The 19,186-nt window shown below is 44.8% G+C and overlaps 1 protein-coding gene across 1 annotated transcript in view; it reads right to left on the reverse strand.

Annotated features, from left to right (window-relative positions):
• Window positions 1-19,186, reverse strand: part of NAA25 (N-alpha-acetyltransferase 25, NatB auxiliary subunit) — a 75,890-nt gene that overhangs the window by 9,510 nt on the left and 47,194 nt on the right. The window contains exons 17-22 of the mRNA XM_083151428.1: window positions 16,075-16,200; window positions 6,105-6,348; window positions 5,846-5,969; window positions 4,412-4,477; window positions 4,230-4,327; window positions 593-700 (exon numbers count right to left, since the gene is read on the reverse strand). Coding sequence (XP_083007554.1) covers window positions 593-700; window positions 4,230-4,327; window positions 4,412-4,477; window positions 5,846-5,969; window positions 6,105-6,348; window positions 16,075-16,200 — 766 coding nt within the window. The remainder of the gene's footprint in view (window positions 1-592; window positions 701-4,229; window positions 4,328-4,411; window positions 4,478-5,845; window positions 5,970-6,104; window positions 6,349-16,074; window positions 16,201-19,186) is intronic.

Consider the following 19,186-nt stretch of genomic DNA (forward strand, 5'->3'; position numbering starts at 1 on the left):
ACTTGGTGGGCTTGGTCACGTGAGTACCTTCTAACGGTGTAGGGAATCTATTTACAATCGCAACACAATGCTACTAGGAAGCATGAGGAGTCTGTGCTTCTTAGTTTTAATATATAACACTATCTGTGTACACATTCAGGGACTCAATCGCACACAAAGTAGCAGCAGCTTTTCCCCAATACAAGTTCTGTTCTGCTCCACATACACTCTCAGTCACACACAAATTAAACAGCAGTCTCCTTGTACATCCTAGTCACATTGCCGTTAAGACTCATTTTTGTCGAAAATAAAAAAATACCCAGATATTAACAAAGTTGCACAGATCCTGGCAGCTCACTCACGCCTGGCATCTTGTATATAGGCTTATTGTACCTATATGTACAAGAACACATTTGTAGTTCAAGCCGGTTAAATTTGATGCAATATATAATGGTGAGCGTCATTGTAATGTTACACTGTGGGAACTCGGAATGCAAATTCACTTTGTACTGACGACAACTGAATCAGTTACTTATCTCCTACACAACTTTAATAAAGTTTGCGGTCATCTGCGGTCCTCCTGCCAGTATCACATGCAACCCTGTATACTTACTGTGGCACCGCTGTCCTTTTTCTTCTTTTTCTTTTTTTGAAGATTTGATTTGAATGGCCTAAGGACACCAACAAAATATCCTGATACCCAGAGAATGATCGCTATGCTCTGGGATAAAGGAAAGGAAAACAGTAAGGTCACAGGTTTAAATCCTTCCCAAAAACAATCACCTGGCTTCAATTGTCCAAAATTCTTTTGACATATTAGACTACAAGATGACGGCATATTTAGCTCGAAACGTGATTTGTTTACTTAATATGTTGCTGCCATGGATATTGTTTTCTAGGCCTCCACCACAATGTACCCTTTATTCCTAATCTTCTATGGCAAGTATAATCTGGTGTCAGAGGGGTTTATAATGGCTGACTATGATGAAGTTTCATACTGACAAAACGCCTTTTTTTGGTAATTTATTTAGAAAAGGTGAGACCATATAAAACTCACACATAGGCGTTCACAGTGGTACTGTATCTCAACGGGATGCAGTTAGTATCCCACCGCCAAAATCCCGGCACTTTGTCCCTCTATGGGTGTCCACGAAACCCATACAGGGAGAATAAATTAGTGTGCCGAGCATAGCGAGGCACCTGGCCCGCTGCTTGGTGAGCGATCCACATCCCCCCCCTTGTCGGGATTTTGATTGCCGGGATTTTGATTGCCGGGATTTCATACCAATCCCATCTCAACAAATATATAGGGACTAAGGTGTTTATGTACTTAAGCCCTGTATGAACACTCAGATGGACGATATAATGCCTACGCACTAAACACCGTCTTTCACCGACTTCACCAGGACCTTGCTGAACATGTAGGTCGTTGGCTACAAAATTGGCCTGCATGTTTGAACGAAAAGGGGGGTCGGTAACAATGTTGCGCAGGAGCGTGCATATATTTTTTTTATAATTAGCATTCCCGCTGCTCTTTTTTTTTTTTTTTTTTTACAAGATATTGCTCAGAAGGGCCCTTCTGAGCTATATCTTTTGGGAAAAAATACAGGTACAGTAGTGTGTATGGGGCTTAAGCCTTGGACAGAGTTAAAAGGGGATACATATAAAATCCTGACAGACAATCAGCCCCTTAACTGCCACATTACATGCATTGTTCAAAAATGACAGTTAGGAGCGAATTGGCAAACTCTCTCCATCCCCTTTCTATCTCTCCAAGGTTTAGTACATAGACCACTTTTTCCCTCACACTAAGCCTATTAGCGCTTCCTAGCTTTCACAGCAACCCTTTCTTTCACCTACGGTTTTCTGAACAAGCTAAAAAATCTTTTTGTGTAAAAAAAAAAAAAAAAAAAAAAAAAACTAGAATTTTATTTTTTTGTTTCATTGTCTGCCTAGAATTATTCAGCAACAATAGCATAAACAGTTGGTCAGAATAATTATTCTGCTATAGCAAAATTCTGTCAAATTTTGGGTACTTGGTTCCTAGCAGGGCGTCCACTAAGCAAATAGTGCGATGCGATATTTGATTGTACAAGCACCCATGCCATGGGATGAGCGCTTACAATAAGATGTGATGCTGTGTGCATAGTGCATTGTTTAGCGTCAATCCCAGTATCCACGCCACCCCGAAGCGTGGCGAGCAGTGGCGGAACGCGTCCTCCGACCTTTTCATATCCCCACTATCCACGTCTGCGTGGAGTTGATATCAGATAGTGTGGCGAGCATAGCGAGCCTGAAGCGCGGCAAGTGTAGTGAGCCCAGCGAGGGGACGCGGATAATTTTACATGTATTCCGCTGCGCTCGCCACGCTTCTGGCTCGGTGGCTCACCACACTATGTAATTTCAACTTCAGCCGACGTGGATAATGGGGGTATGAAAAGGTCGGGGGACGCGTTCCACCACCGCTCGCCATGCATGGGTGGCATGGATAGTGGGGTTGACGCTAAACAATGGCATAGATGCAGGTGCTTACAATTGTAAGCACCCATCACATCACATAGCATCACATCTCATTTTAAGCACCAATCACATCTCATTGTAAGCACTCATCACATCTCATTGTAAGCACTCATCAGATCTCATTGTAAGCACTCATCAGATCTCATTGTAAGCACTCATCAGATCTCATTGTAAGCACTCATCAGATCTCATTGTAAGCACTCATCAGATCTCATTGTAAGCACTCATCAGATCTCATTGTAAGCACTCATCAGATCTCATGGCATGGGTGCTTGTACAATCAAATATCGCATCGCACACATCGCATGGTAAAAACGTACCATGCGATTTCACTACGTTTGCGTACGTAAGAAATCTGGGCGCCCTGCTAGGAAACAAGTACCAAATTTTTTTAACGGACCTTAACCCCTTCCCGACATATGACGTATATATACGTCATATGTCGGTTGGGGGTGAATCAAGCCAGCTCACGGAGTGAGCTGGCTTGATAGAGAGCAGGTAATGGCTGTATATTACAGCCATGTCCCTGCTCTCACGGCCACGAGCGGCGAGTTCGCCGATCGCGGCCGTTTAACCCTTTAAGCACCGCGGGCAAAGCGCCCGCAGTGCTTAAATAGCTGATCGGAGGGGGGGCGCCCCCCTCCGGCGCCGATCGGGGCCCCCCGCAGCGCGATCGGAGGGTGCCGATCGGTTGCCATGGTAGCCAGGGGTCTAATGTAGACCCCTGTGCTGTCCGTGTATTCATACCTATTACATCCTGCCTCAGGCAGGATGTAATAGGAAGTGAAAAAAATCACTACGTTCAGCCATAGAGCTCTATGGCTGAACCTAGTACAGGCGATCGCGCCCCCTAGTGGTCAAGTACACTAGGGGGCCTTGTAGTAAAAGTAAAAAAAAAAAAAAAAAAATAAAGTTTAAAAATAAAAAAAAAATAATAAAATATTAAAAGTTCAAATCACCCCCCTTTCCCCATTTCCCAAATAAAAATAAATAAATAATAAAAAAAATAAACATATTTGGTATCGCCGCGTTCCTAAAAGTCCGATCTATTAAAATATAACATTAGTTATCCCGCACGGTTAAAGGCGTAAACGGAAAATAATCCCCAACGCCAAAACTACGCTTTTTGGTCGCATCGCCTACCCAAAAAAAAATAGCTAAAAGAGATCAGAAAGTCGCCCATATCCCATAATGGTATTAATTAAAAAGTACACTTCAGCCCGCAAAAAATGAGCCCTCACCCAGGTCCGTAGGTGGAAAAATAAAAAAGTTATAAGCCGCAGAACATGGCGACGCGACGCAAATTCGAAAAACCGTAACATTTTCTATTTTTTTTTTTAGTGGTAAAATGTAACGAAAACTATATAAGTTTGGTATCACCGGAATCGTAACGACCCATAGAATAAAGATAACCCATCATTTTAAACGAACTATGAACTCCAAAAAAACCGTAACCAGCGCAAAATTGTGGAATTGCGTTTTTTTTTTTTTTTACCCCACATTGAATTATTTCCTGATTCCCCAGAATATTATACGGTATAGTAAATGGTACCATTAGAAAGTACAACTTGTCCCGCAAAAAAAAAGCCCTCATGTGTCTATATAGCCGGAAAATTAAAAAAGTTACGCTTATTTGAACACAAGGAGGAAAAAAAAAAAAAAAATTACCTTAAAAGGCAATGTCGGGAAGGGGTTAAAAGAAATAAAAGTTGAAAACAAAAATGACTAACCTCAACAAAGAAGACCAAGTTCTCGATTATAAGGGGCGAGATTTTACAGACTCCTTCTTGGATACCCATAAGGTCTCCCTTACATTGGGTTAAAAGATCTACAATGAGTAAGCCATATTTAGCAATGAGAAGACAGTAGAGTAAGCAGCCGTAAAAGCTAAAGTAAAGCATACGCAATCCACCTTTCAAATGCCTGAGAGAAGATTTCAATCTGTTCCCAATTTTTTCCTGGATTTCACAAGAATCATCTGGCAAAAAAAAAGATAAGGTTTTGATGTGTCATTTGCATATTCTTAATTAGTTAATAAGTTATGTTCTTTCAGGTTCTCATGTAATTAGGAATTTGCATATTGTCCCTTCTAATAGGGTTGTCCTTAGTATGTTCTCTTCATTTAATACGTTTCTCCGTTCCAGATAAAAAGGACACCAATTTTTCTTATACTTTATTAGGATTAGAAAGATTTTTGAATTATGAGGAGGGAAGGGATACCCAATGCAATGGCTAATAATGGGGGGGACGACGACACGGGACACGGCGACTGTTGAAGGATGAGGACTGACCACTAAGCGACCAAGAATTTACATGAAGGTCTTTGGAGAAACACAAGTGTATTTATAATCATACACAAATTACTTGACATTTCATAAATCATTTACTTGAAATGTTTGAAGTGGTGTTTAAATCAAATAAATAATATGTGAATGATGCTGGAAAGGATTTGCAATCTGGTGGATAATTAACCAGAAGAGGCGTTGGAGGGAGTAGAATTGAGACGCCGCACATTACAAAGCAAACAGAAACTGCTGAGCACAGGTTGGGAGCTTCGTTGTTTTGACTACAAAATATTGCTATTATAAAACCACCTGTAAATGACTGGAGTAAACAAGGCAAAGGACGTCCAGAAATTAGTTAGTCACTCAGAAACATTCAGATCCAATAGGAGGGGCAAAGGTTTCCGCCAGAACACTGTATTGTGCTATGGTCACTGTAAATTGCTGCAGGAGCTTTTTAACCAGCATTAGAACGTTATACAGCCATCTATATGAAGGAGGTCATCTACCAGAGTGCTGCATCAGCGTACCATCGCAACAATCTGTTGCGGCATCGGCTATAAGAGAACGTCTAAAACTAGTCAGAACGGCTGTTTCCACTAAGTAGCCAGTAAATCTGATCGGAAAATGTAGACACTGGCCTAACTACGCCAAGAAAACATGGCTGATATGTTGCCACTCACAGCCAGCGCCCAAACAGCCACAGCCTGTCAATCAGGCAGCAGCCTGGAGACATTGTGTCAGACAACGTAGAACGGGTCCTGCACATGTGCAGTTTAGTAAACATTGCTTTGTGTACTTCTCTTAAATCGGACCCTCCGACAAGAAGTAAAAGGAGTTCAAATGAAATATGTAAATTTTTTGTTTGTGTTTGACTAGCAACTATGCCGGGGATCAGCAAAGTGATCTAGTTGGAATGCAGCTACCTATTCACTCATGTGATTCTGTGAGAAACAAACAACATGTGACAGGAGCAGTGTCATCCTGCAGGGAGGGGAATGGAAATGCAAAGAGTTTCTGGTAAATCGGTGTACACATCCACTCATGAAAAGTCACCTTCTTACCTATCCCACAGCTGTCTAGCTGGTAAATATCATGCACTAGCTGGAAAGCCAATTTCTGACACTGACAGCCTCCACTGCTCAAGAATCCACTGAGTCGAGATGCTGGTGGTCCAAGGAAAGGATACTGGGAAAAGAATAGTACATGGATTGACTTAAAACATGGCCACTTTCTGAAATGTTAAAAGATAAAAATAACACTGCAGCAAGCCTGCACAATGCATACTAACAATTTCCCAAGGTGCACAACAAACTGCTATACCTTGATTTTCCTCTCGCTGAATTGTTTTGCAGAATCTACCGCATCCTCGTACTGGTGTATCAAGGTCCTTACAGTATCAATCTTGGATGAGACCCCATTCACAGTAGCCTTCTCAGAGTTCTTGGGCTCAGCTGTATGGTTAAGGGTTGGCAGACCACTAACCAGCCTTAAAGTCAGCGATCGGATAAGCAGCCAGATCCGCTCTTCCTCCAAAGACAGCTGTCTATGCTCCTCCGAAATGTCTCTAGAAAAGGGACATATTGTGTGTATCGCTATACAGAGTTACACGGATGCTATAAGTATGCATGGCTGATGATGGAGAGACAGCAGGCCAATTACACATTCTGCATCCTACGTAAGTGTGATGAAATAGAAGAAAAAAATTGAAGTAAATGGTGCCAACTTTTGTAAAGGAAAGTTCACCACTCTTCTCTAGCTAGGCTTTCACAGCAAACTGCTATACCAAACACCAACAAAACAAAAACACATGGGTTTATTTAAATTTAGACGAACAACAATGCTTATGGTCAAATTTACACCAATCTGTACTGCAGGTGCACACCACAATGCATCCGCAACTACAGATCTCTATTATAAGATCCACTAAGCATCTCAAAGCAATCATTAGCCTATCGCAAATACAGTACCACCGTTTGTGTTTTCTGTGGTTGTGACAGCTAAATATAAAGCAACAGTAAGATAAATGTAAGAATGGCACTTCACATTCATCATTGCAGTTTTAGAAACCATCTCTATCTACAGCTCTCTAATTAAATCTAAAGAACTGATTATACACCATCTTATAAAGAGAATTTTTTTTAATATATATATATATATATATATATATATATATATATATATATACACACACACACACACACACACACACACATATATATATACATACACACACACACACACATATATATATGGTGTGTCGGTGAAGCGAGGGGGGACAGCAGGCTCCGTTTGCAAAGGGGCGTGCGTATGTATGTATATATGTATATATGTATATATGTATATATGTAATAATATCAACAAGCAGAAGTCACTCTAAGAATTCATTCAATGCTGCACGGCGGCAGTAAAAAACGTGAAGACACTAGTATAGTGCAAAGCCAACGTTTCGGGCGGGTAGCCCTTTATCAAGACATAATAAGTGTACAAACATTACTCACATTTATAGTAGAAAAACTGTCTAATCACTCTGTGCACACCACCACCATGCTGGCACCCGGCGAGGAACTGATGACATCATCGGCGCTGCTGCACCGACAGGTTCTGACTCACCGGGGGCGTGTGTCCATCACCGTGTACCTGGTAATCATAGTGACAATCATAAATAAACAAGAAGAAAATAGGTCACCATGATCAGTGCATGTTGACCTCAGTGTATAACACCATACAAGCATGTGAACAATCTACCACCCAGTACACCTTAAGTGTGGGGAAAAGAAGGAGCATAATGACCAAGGAGCAGCTCTGAGCGGGGAACTATATGGAACAAGTGTTACGGCTGGTGCCCGTGATCGCACTGTGCCGCAGGAGTGAGCTGCTGTCAGCCGGGTCTATGTCCGGCCGCAAGCGCCGGGTCTCAGTGTGTCAGGCTACTGACGGAGGGAGCCCAGCGTGTTGCCGGCTGAAGTGTGGAGCATACCTGTGCTGGGTGCGCGGTGTGCGCGGCTGTCTGGGATCGCGGGTCAGAGGGTTGAGGCACCGGGAGTAGGGTGTCAGAAAGCGCACACGCATTGCGTGTGAGCATGGTGCCCAGGAGTAGAACTGGAGAAGGACACGCAAAGCGTGTACATGGTGCTGAAAGGAGGGTGAATGGGAGAACACGCAGAGCGTGTAGCCAAGGTGCTGAACTGTTACAATCCGTCCAGTGTGTGTAAACCTAGTAAGTGGATATGGCAAGGTGGGGTGAACAACTGTGTATAAACAGCTGAGCGCTGTTATATGTGCATCCACATATAACAGCGCTCAGCTGTTTATACACAGTTGTTCACCCCACCTTGCCATATCCACTTACTAGGTTTACACACACTGGACGGATTGTAACAGTTCAGCACCTTGGCTACACGCTCTGCGTGTTCTCCCATTCACCCTCCTTTCAGCACCATGTACACGCTTTGCGTGTCCTTCTCCAGTTCTACTCCTGGGCACCATGCTCACACGCAATGCGTGTGCGCTTTCTGACACCCTACTCCCGGTGCCTCAACCCTCTGACCCGCGATCCCAGACAGCCGCGCACACCGCGCACCCAGCACAGGTATGCTCCACACTTCAGCCGGCAACACGCTGGGCTCCCTCCGTCAGTAGCCTGACACACTGAGACCCGGCTGACAGCAGCTCACTCCTGCGGCACAGTGCGATCACGGGCACCAGCCGTAACACTTGTTCCATATAGTTCCCCGCTCAGAGCTGCTCCTTGGTCATTATGCTCCTTCTTTTCCCCACACTTAAGGTGTACTGGGTGGTAGATTGTTCACATGCTTGTATGGTGTTATACACTGAGGTCAACATGCACTGATCATGGTGACCTATTTTCTTCTTGTTTATTTATGATTGTCACTATGGTTACCAGGTACACGGTGATGGACACACGCCCCCGGTGAGTCAGAACCTGTCGGTGCAGCAGCGCCGATGATGTCATCAGTTCCTCGCCGGGTGCCAGCATGGTGGTGGTGTGCACAGAGTGATTAGACAGTTTTTCTACTATAAATGTGAGTAATGTTTGTACACTTATTATGTCTTGATAAAGGGCTACCCGCCCGAAACGTTGGCTTTGCACTATACTAGTGTCTTCACGTTTTTTACTGCCGCCGTGCAGCATTGAATGAATTCTTAGAGTGACTTCTGCTTGTTGATATTATACTTCTCCTTGAGGGATAGAAGTGCACCTAAGCAGCTGAATTTCTACAGCCTGAGTGCCGGACCCCTTGCTTGCTTATGTATATATGTATATATAATATATATGTATATATAATATATATATATATATATATATATATATATATATATATATATATATATATATATATATATATATATATATATATAATATATATATATATATATATATATATATATATATATATATATATATATATATATATATATATATATATATATATATATATATATTTTCACAAATGGTTAAATGAGACACTTAAACTTCACATTTTCACAATTTTTCCTCCACTCTGACACTGGACTGTACTAAATGCCGGCTAATGCAATATCAATAACACATACCTTCAATGTAATCAAGTGATCATTCTAAAAAGAATAAAAAAAAATGCAGACAACGTGCTCCTATATCCAGATGGTCAATGGACAATATCAAGTATGACATATGATAAGTAGACAAGTGTTTCTTGACATTGTTTGTAATGTTTTGGACATTTTCATACTTGACCAACCACGTGGAAATGCTAAAGTGTGCCAAACACAACAGTAGCAGAGTGAGGCATCTGGTCCTCGCAAGGCAAGCAAATCGAGGGTACCTGGTACATTTATTGGGGGTCCACATAAGTGTTGGCATTGACATGCAAAAAATAATGTGAAATACTCATGGCCCCCCTTTCATGCATCAACCTACACATTGTCTGTGAGCTATACCACACCCACATGTTACTGGTTAAGAAACAAAATGCCAGGTTACTTAGCTGATAATATCATACAGTAAGGAAGTCACAATGGCTTTAAAGTGTCAATATCCTTTAAAACGGAAATTCTCACATAAAAAAATCAGCTTTTATTCAGAATTTCACCATAACGTTTACAGCTTATTATCCTTCCAACTGCCCAGCTGGTAGATGCACACACCATCACATTTATGTACAACATTCAGTACAATTCTACCCTCTAGTGGTAAGCAACAGTAAAACACCCAGTTATCTCAATAGAGACATAATATTTCAACATTCATGTACTATCTCATTCCATAAAATATTGCAACTCACTGCATCCAAACTGATATATAAAAACTTGTACCGTATTTACCGCGTTCTGATATTTCCAACACAGAAATATCGGCACATTTATTCAATGTGGCTCATTACGACCGCATTGAAGCCTTTCTTTTCAGAAAGTGAAATCTGCATGTCGAAAACAGCCATTGGATTGTCAATTCCACAACCTTTTTCGTCCAAATACTTGTGGATTTTGACAATCCGCGTGTATTCTTTCGAAAAGAGGATTTTGGTACTCACCGATAAATCCATTTCTCTGAATCAGCAGGAGACACTGGAGATTACATCGGGGTTTAGAGCTGGGAATGCTGGGAGCTAGGCACTACTAAATTTGTTTCAGGGCAGGCTGGCTCCTCCCCTCTAAGACCCATCATACCCCCAGTTAGGAAATTGTCCTACTCGAGGAGATGGTAACAAAAGAACATAATTATACACTTGAATATAACAACTTGCATACAACAGTCATATTTAACTTTTAATGAACAGACCGGGCCTGAACTGGCCCCATAACCAACAGGATCAAGAGCTGGGAGGGCGTCCAGTGTCTCCTGCTGATTCAGAGAAATGGATTTATCGGTGAGTACCAAAATCCTCTTTTCTCTCTCATGCAGCAGGAGACACTGGAGATTACATCGGGGAGGTACCAAAGACCGTTCCCCGGGCGGGTGAGCTCTGTGGATCCTGCAACACCAAACGACCAAAGTTTGTCGCCGGTGCTGCAAACGTGTCAAATTTGTAAAAGCGAACGAACGTGTTCACTGATGACCATGTGGCTGCCCTACAAAGCTGAGATGCTGAAGCCCCTCGCCTGGCAGCCCATGATGTGCTTACTGACCTGGTTGAATGTGCTGTCAGCACTGACGGCGGAGTCTTTCCTGCATGAATGTATGCTTGCCGAATGGTCAGCCGAATCCATCTGGCCAATGTTTGCTTAGACGCTGGCCATCCTCTGCGGAAAGCATCGTATAGGACGAACAAACAATCCGATTTCCGGATCTGTGCGGTTCTTTTGACATAAATCTTTAGAGCTCTAACTACGTCCAGGGAGGATTGAGACGTAGGAGCACCCTGAAAAGAAGGGACCACGATTGGCTGATTTATGTGGTAAGAGGACACTACCTTAGGTAGAAAAGACGGGTGAGTCCTCAGTTCTGCCCTGTCTTCGTGGAATACTAAATACGGCGCTTTGCAGGATAGTGCACTCAGCTCGGACACACGTCGTGCTGATGCTAGGGCGAGCAAGAGTACTGTTTTCCAGACTAGAGATTTTAGAGGAACATCTTCCAGAGGTTCGAACATCTCTGATTGTAGGAATGCCAGGACTAAATTTAAGTCCCACGGCGGAGCCGGTGGAACGAAGGGCGGTTGTATCCGAAGAACCCCCTGTAAGAAAGTTTGAATTTCCGGAATGAGGGCCAACCTCTTTTGGAATAGTATCGACAGTGCAGAGATCTGTACCTTAAGTGAACCTAGGCGGAGGCCACCGTCTAGGCCTCTTTGAAGGAATAGCAAGAGCCTGGATAATTTGAATATCCGAAACAGCCACCTCTTGCTTGTGCACCACTCAGCATACGATCTCCAAATGCGATGGTAGTGAGCAGCTGAAGATGGTTTACGCGCCTTCAACATAGTGGGGATGACTGCCCTTGGAATCCCTTTTTCCTTCAGGACCTCGGATTCAATAGCCACGCCGTCAAATGGAGGGAGGCTAGGTGTTGATGATGGAATGGTCCTTGTAGCAGTAGGTCGTGTCTCTGCGGTAGAGGGTATGGTTGGTCGGACAGCAGCTGTTGGATGTCCGAGAACCAACTTCTCCGTGGCCAAAAAGGAGCGATTAGAATTGCCTGTGTTCTTTCCCTTTTCAACTTTTTTAGCACCTGTCCCAGTAAGGGCAGAGGTGGAAATAGATACACCAGGCTGAACGTCCACGGAATTGCCAATGCGTCGGTTGCTATGGCCCTTGGATCTCTTGTTCTTGCTACGTACCTTGGCAGGAGGTGATTTTTCCTTGACGCCATTAGGTCGACTTCGGGAGTTCCCCATCTCTCTGTGAGTTCCAGAAACACTTCGGGGTGTAGTGACCACTCCCCCGGGTGTAGATCCTCCCTGCTGAGAAAATCTGCTTCGAGATTTTCCACCCCCGGAATGAATATGGCTATCAGATGTACCTGCCAATTCTCCGCCCACTGGAGGATTCTGGTGACCTCTGTCATTGCCTGTCGGCTCTTTGTGCCGCCTTGTCGATTTACGTACGCTACTGCTGTTGCGTTGTCTGATTGGATCTTTACAGACTTCCCTTGAAGGAGATCCTGTGCTGCTATTAGAGCGTTGTAGATTGCCCTTAGTTCTAGAACGTTGATCGACAATAGACTCTCTTCTGCACTCCAACGCCCTTGAAGTCGAAGGTGGAGTACCACTGCACCCCACCCTCGGAGACTGGCATCCGTTGTCAATAGGGTCCAATCCCATATTGCAAATCTGCGCCCCTGCCTGAGATGGTCGGAGTGGAGCCACCACAATAGGGCATGGCGGGCTCGAGTGGATAATTGGATCTGTCTGTGTAGAAACAGATGTGATCCCGCTCCTTTCCTCAGAAGGTCTAGCTGGAAAGGCCTCGAGTGGAAGCGCCCCCACGTTATAGCGGGGAAGGCTGCCACCATCTTCCCTAGAAGCTTTACACACAAGTGTAGTTGTACCCGACGGTGACTCAAAGTCTGTCGAATGAGCCTCTGTATGTCGCTGATCTTGTCGTTCGGCAGAAATACTCTCCGTTCTCTTGTGTCCAGCCAGAGTCCCAGGAACAGGATCCTCTGTGTTGGTTGGAGCGATGACTTCTTGAAGTTGATGATCCAGCCCAATCTGGTAAGGGTCTGGACCGTCAACAGAGCATGGTGTTCCAGCACTGCTGGAGATGGTGCCTTGACGAGTAAATCGTCTAAATACGGTATTATAGTGACCCCTTGGTTCCGGAGGTACGCTATAATGATCGACAGTGTCTTTGTGAAGACCCTGGGTGCCGATGATAAGCCGAACGGCAGGGCCCTGAACTGAAAATGTTCCTTTCCTATGGCAAATCGCAGATATGCTTGATGAGGCTTCCATATTGGTATATGTAGATAGGCATCCTTGATGTCCAGCGAGAGCATGTACTCGTTGTGTTCCAAGGATGCTATGACGGAGTGAATAGACTCCATCTTGAAGGGTTGGTAAGCCACCATCAGATTGAGAGATTTGAGATTTAAGATGGGTCGTACTGACCCATCCGGTTTGGGCACTACAAAGAGATTGGAGTAGTATCCCTTGCTCCTTTGAGTAGAAGGCACTGGTATGATTACCTGTGCAGCAAGTAAGGTGTCTGCTGCACTCTGGAGTGCCATTCTTTTGTCTTGCGCAAGGGGGAGAGCTGTAGTGAAGAATCGAGTGGGGGGAGGAAAATCGAATTGAATCCGATAACCCTCTGAAATTAGGCTGCGAATCCAAGGGTCCTCCGTTAGAGAGAACCACTGGGTTCTGAAGTCCAGTAGCCTTGCCCCCACTATAGACTCTCCTAAGAAAGCTGGCAAATTGTCATGCCACTGGTTTTTGAGTCTGCTTGGGCTCTGTACGGGTGACAGTGGCCTGAGGTCTACTTCTGGCACGAGTACCTCTTGTGGAGTGGAAACCTCGCCCCCTTCCTCGAAAGGAATTCTGTGGACGAAAGGAATTAAATGACTGAAAAGACGGCCCTGTGTATTGGCGTCTAGCAGGTGGAGGTGCTGTTGGCAGAAAGGCAGATTTTCCACCTGTTGCTTGGGCTATCCATTTGTCCAATTCTGGGCCAAAGAGGACCTCTCCCGTAAACGGGAGACCCTCTACTGCCCTTTTAGATTCAGCATCTGCCTGCCATGAGCGAAGCCATAAAGCTCTTCTGGCAGATATTGCGTTTGCTGAAATGCGTGCGGATATCAAAGAAATATCTCTGGCCGCTTCCCCTAAATAGTTAGCTGACTCTTTTATATGTTCCGCCAGTTGTCTTATTTCTTCTGGAGGTATGCCTGAGTCTAGCCCTTCTATAATCATGTCCGCCCACTTGGCACTTGTTTACCCAGGCGGAGACAATAGCTGGTCTGAGTTGAGCCCCAGCCACCATGTAAATAGTTTTAAGGGTGGACTCTAACTTACGGTCTGACGGGTCCTTTAAGGAGCATGCGCCTGGGACCGGTAGAGTAGTCTTTTTTGATAATCTGGACACCGATGCGTCCACTGGAGGCGGGGTCTCCCATTTTCCTAGGGCAGAAACTTCAAAAGGATAGACTACTGGAAAACGTTTCGGAATTTGGAAACGTTTGTCAGGCTGCTTCCATGCTGCTAACAATTTATCCTGGTTTGGACAGGGGAAAACTATGGAGGATTTCTTTGTTTGTCCAAAAAGGTCAAACTCCTGTGGTTCTGGGGTTGGATCGTCTGGTAATTTTAACACCTGTTTTACTGCCACAATAAGAGCTTCCACTCCCATGTGTGTGGGTTCAGGCTCAGGTTCTGGAAGAACCTCCTGTACCTCTTCCCATTCTCCTTCCTCCATTTCATTATAAGGAGCATGATCCTCCTCTGAATCACCTTCCCCATCCGAGTACACAACCTGCAGAGGACGCTTTTGTCTCACAGGTGCTGTTCTCTGGGGATTTTGCATGGATGTAGCCAGGGTGTCTACAGATCTAGCCAGAGTAGCCACCCATGGAGGTTCTGCACTACGGTTTTCTGCTAATTCAGCAGACAACCTTTCCATAGTACCTGACAAGAGAGCTACCCATTGTGGTGTGGGTGCCTCCCCTGAATCACCTGCTTGGGAAGCAGGTGGAGAAACAGTGCAGGCTTTACATATATTTGTCTTTCCATCAGCAGAGTGCTGTGTAAATCTAGCATTACACAAAGTACAAATATATAGCTTCTGTGAAGCCTTGGTGCTTGATTTGCTGGTCATGATTGCAGCACAAACCCGGTCTGTGAAGTATATTCACTGATACCGGCACGCACAGACACACAAACACACACAACACAGACTTTTGGGGTGCTGGGTCCTGGAGGTTAGAAACTACCACCTATTTGCCCTGTACTGTCCTCACGAGGACAAAGAATTTTCCCCACACTACTGTGCTGTGTAGCCAAATGCTGCTGAACACCTATAGGGAGAAGCAGACATTAACAAGGCTTTAGCGTGTGTGTTATGGCCGCGCCATGCCGCTTACAAACAGCCTCAGGCTTCTTCCCGCCTGCACCCTCACCCAAAATGGCGGCTTCCCGCGCTCCCTCCGACGCGCTGCTCTGGGTTCCAGCCGCGCACCTGTCCCTAAGCCTCCGACAAGCACTCCTGCGTGCACCGCCGGAGACCGGGGGAGCGCGACTCTGACCCCCGCCTGTCTGAGGGATAGCGCGCGGTCGCGATGCAGCGGTACTCACTGTGTCTGTGTCTGACGGTCCCTTCGTAGGCGGCCGCAGGAACACTGAAAAGTCTGGCAGATGCCTTTAGTGAGGCTCTGACAGGCTGCTTGGTAGAACCAAGGGCGCAGGACACCCGGACCCACACTTTTTAAAAGAAGCAGGGAAGGGTTCCTTTCCTTTAAATATCTTCCGTTTTGGAGCAGTGTAAAAACTGTGACCAGCTCCCGTGGCACAATTTTCTAACTGGGGGTATGATGGGTCTTAGAGGGGAGGAGCCAGCCTGCCCTGAAACAAATTTAGTAGTGCCTAGCTCCCAGCATTCCCAGCTCTAAACCCCGATGTAATCTCCAGTGTCTCCTGCTGCATGAGAGAGAAAAGGGTTCCGACAGATGGAACATTAACTACCGAAGGTAAAATTAACTGCAATTTCGACTTTCGTAAATGTTCCGACAGTCACAATCAAATATTGAATACCTCCCTTAGTGTTAGCAGGTAGATGGCAATACTGTAATCAATAGACCAGTCATTGTTAAAACTAAAGAAGATATATAACCACTGCTATATAGGACTGCAGTTACCTGTCCTTTGAATCCCAGTTGAAAAGAACAGTCAGGTCCCTGTTGTCTCGTAAGTCCTTCCATGGAATGTCATCCTCCTCTGGGCTCAGGCCCATGGACCTTATACTTTCTTCTAGACTACTGGAGCTGAAGAAAAGAAAAAGCCATATTTGCCTGTTCACAGTATAATAGTTTTAGTTATAAAAACAAGTATAAAAACAAGTATAAAAAAACTCTCGCTCACCAATGCGACGGGTCTACACATTAATTGCAGACAATATCTACTTAAGGTCTTAATAATGCAGGCATCCCTGAAAGCTCCACAGAATGATACTGAGCGCTGATTACCTATTCAGTGCTGCTGCGCCAATAGGGGGATTACCATAAACCCCTAATTAAAGTCAAGAACCAGAAAAAGAAGAGAAGGTACAGCGCTGTACTGAATATATAAGAAATATTTAATAAAAATTATTCACCATAAAATACACTAATACAATTAATACTACATACAAGACACACAAACATTGAACATGCAGTCTCCTTTTGGAGTTAGAACTGGTTAGTAGTTGTTAGGTCAGCAATTGCATATATTCTTTGCTCTAACTATGAGCCAGTTAGTAGATATTAGGTATGAGAGAGTTCAAGTCCCCACAGAATGTGCACATTTAATGTGGTTATACTTAATTGTATTCCAGGGGTATTGTGGCTTATAGTTTCAGCGATGACTTTCTCCCACCGCCCACACTGCGGTCATATCCGAGATAGTTTCAATCTGCTGGGCACAATAGCAGCCTGGTAGTCCCCTCAACGCGTTTCTCCGCCTAAAACGATCAGCGGCTTCCTCAGGAGTAGTGTACACTGAGGAAGCCGCTGATCGTTTGAGGCGGAGAAACGCGTTGAGGGGACTACCAGGCTGCTATTGTGCCCAGCAGATTGAAACTATCTCGGATATGACCGCAGTGTGGGCGGTGGGAGAAAGTCATCGCTGAAACTACAAGCCACAATACCCCTGGAATACAATTAAGTATAACCACATTAAATGTGCACATTCTGTGGGGACTTGAACTCTCTCATACCTAATATCTACTAACTGGCTCATAGTTAGAGCAAAGAATATATGCAATTGCTGACCTAACAACTACTAACCAGTTCTAACTCCAAAAGGAGACTGCATGTTCAATGTTTGTGTGTCTTGTATGTAGTATTAATTGTATTAGTGTATTTTATGGTGACTAATTTTTATTAAATATTTCTTATATATTCAGTACAGCGCTGTACCTTCTCTTCTTTTTCTGATCCCTGAAAGCTTCCTGTTCACCGATACAGAGTCTCTCATCCAACGTGTTTCCTAGATATAACCAATGGGGTTTAGCAAAAGGGTATAAATACCCTCATCAGTTAGGAAGGCTCTATGCCTTGATAAAGGACATAAGTTTGAAATGTGTTGGTGAGAGACTGGATATTGGTGGACAGGACCTGGAGAGATACAAAGAAGCTTTTAGGGATGCCTGTATTATAAGACCTTAAACTGATATGGTCTGCAATTTATGTGTAGACCCTTCGCATCGGTGAGAGTCCACTGTTAATTGTTTTTTATCCATTTTGTTATAAATAAACTGTTTTACACTATTGGAAAATACTTCTATTTGACATGGTTTATGACCTGTAAGAATACATTGCTGGATCAAACCGGAGACAGAAAGACTGTGAGTTCGACAATCCACTGCCTTTTCCGACAGAACAGTGGAAAATATCTCAACAGATTAAATACAGTCCTAATTTGGATTGTTAACAGTATTTAAAGTACAGTCTCTACAGTTTTAATGGACCTCTGTAGTTGCTTAAGTATTTTGTAAATATGATAATAATATTTAAGTTCTATAGAGAGCAACTGAATTTTTTTCTTACACCTTACTTGTTTCAGATAGAACGATTCTTCTTTTGTCATTTGGGTAATCAGGTTAAGTATCCCTTATCCAAAATGCTCAGGACCAGAAGCATTTTGTATACTGATTATTACATATTTTGGAACATTTTTATATTTGGTACTCTTTACCTAGAACGGCGCCCACGATTGAAATCGCGGGCATCGCGGGTAAAATCGCGGTAATCGCGGGCATCGCGGGTAAATCGCGGGTAAATCGCGGGTACATCAAAATCGGGTACCCGCGATTACCGCGATTTTCCCATAGAGAACAATGTTAAAAAGCCTGATTGACCGCGATTTTAGCGTTAAATGCCTCAATGCCCGCGATTTTCCCATAGGAATCAATGTTAAATGGGCTACAGAGCCCAAATAGCCCCAATTAACCCTTAAATGTCCCCCCAAATTTTTAACGCCACCCCACGATCAACGCCAACCCGAAGCGTGGCGAGCGCAGCGAGCCCGCGAGGGGCGGCGGTACGCGTCCTACGACCTTTTCATGCCCTACTATCCACGTCGGCGTGGAGTTGAGAATAGAATAGTGTGGCGAGCGCAGCGAGCCACCGAGCCCGAAGCGTGGCGAGCGCAGCGAGCCCCGCGAGGGGACGCGGATACCTTCACAGTTATACGCGTCCCCTCGCGGGCTTCACAGGTGTCCGCGTGGCCACGGACACCTGTGAAGCCCGCGAGGGGACGCGCTTACCTGTGAAGGTATCCGCGTGCGCTCGCCACGCTTCGGGCTCGGTGGCTCGCTGCGCTCGCCACACTATTCTATTCTCACACCACGCCGACGTGGATAGTAGGGCATGAAAAGGTCGGAGGACGCGTACCGCCGCCGCTCGCCACGCTTCGGGTTGGCGTTGATCGTGGGGTGGCGTTAAAAATTTGGGGGGACATTTAAGGGTTAATGGGCTCTGTAGCCCATTTAACATTGATTCCTATGGCCAAATCGGGTGGATTGAGGCATTTAACACTAAAATCGGGTCCATCGCGGCTTTTAACATTGCTTCCTATGGGAAATCGGGAGCATCGCGTCGCGGGCATCGCGGGTACGTTTATGGCCGGCCGCGACGCGACCGACGCGATTTTTCAGGTTTAACATGGTTTTCAATGGGAAAATCGCGGGCATCGCGTCGGTCGCGTCGCGGGCAGGCATAAATGTACCCGCGATGCCCGCGACGGGCGCCGTTCTAGGTAAAGAGTACCTTA

This window comes from Crinia signifera, chromosome 1 (genome assembly GCF_055691185.1).
Source record: "Crinia signifera chromosome 1, ASM5569118v1, whole genome shotgun sequence".
In the NCBI taxonomy this organism is placed as follows: domain Eukaryota; kingdom Metazoa; phylum Chordata; class Amphibia; order Anura; family Myobatrachidae; genus Crinia; species Crinia signifera.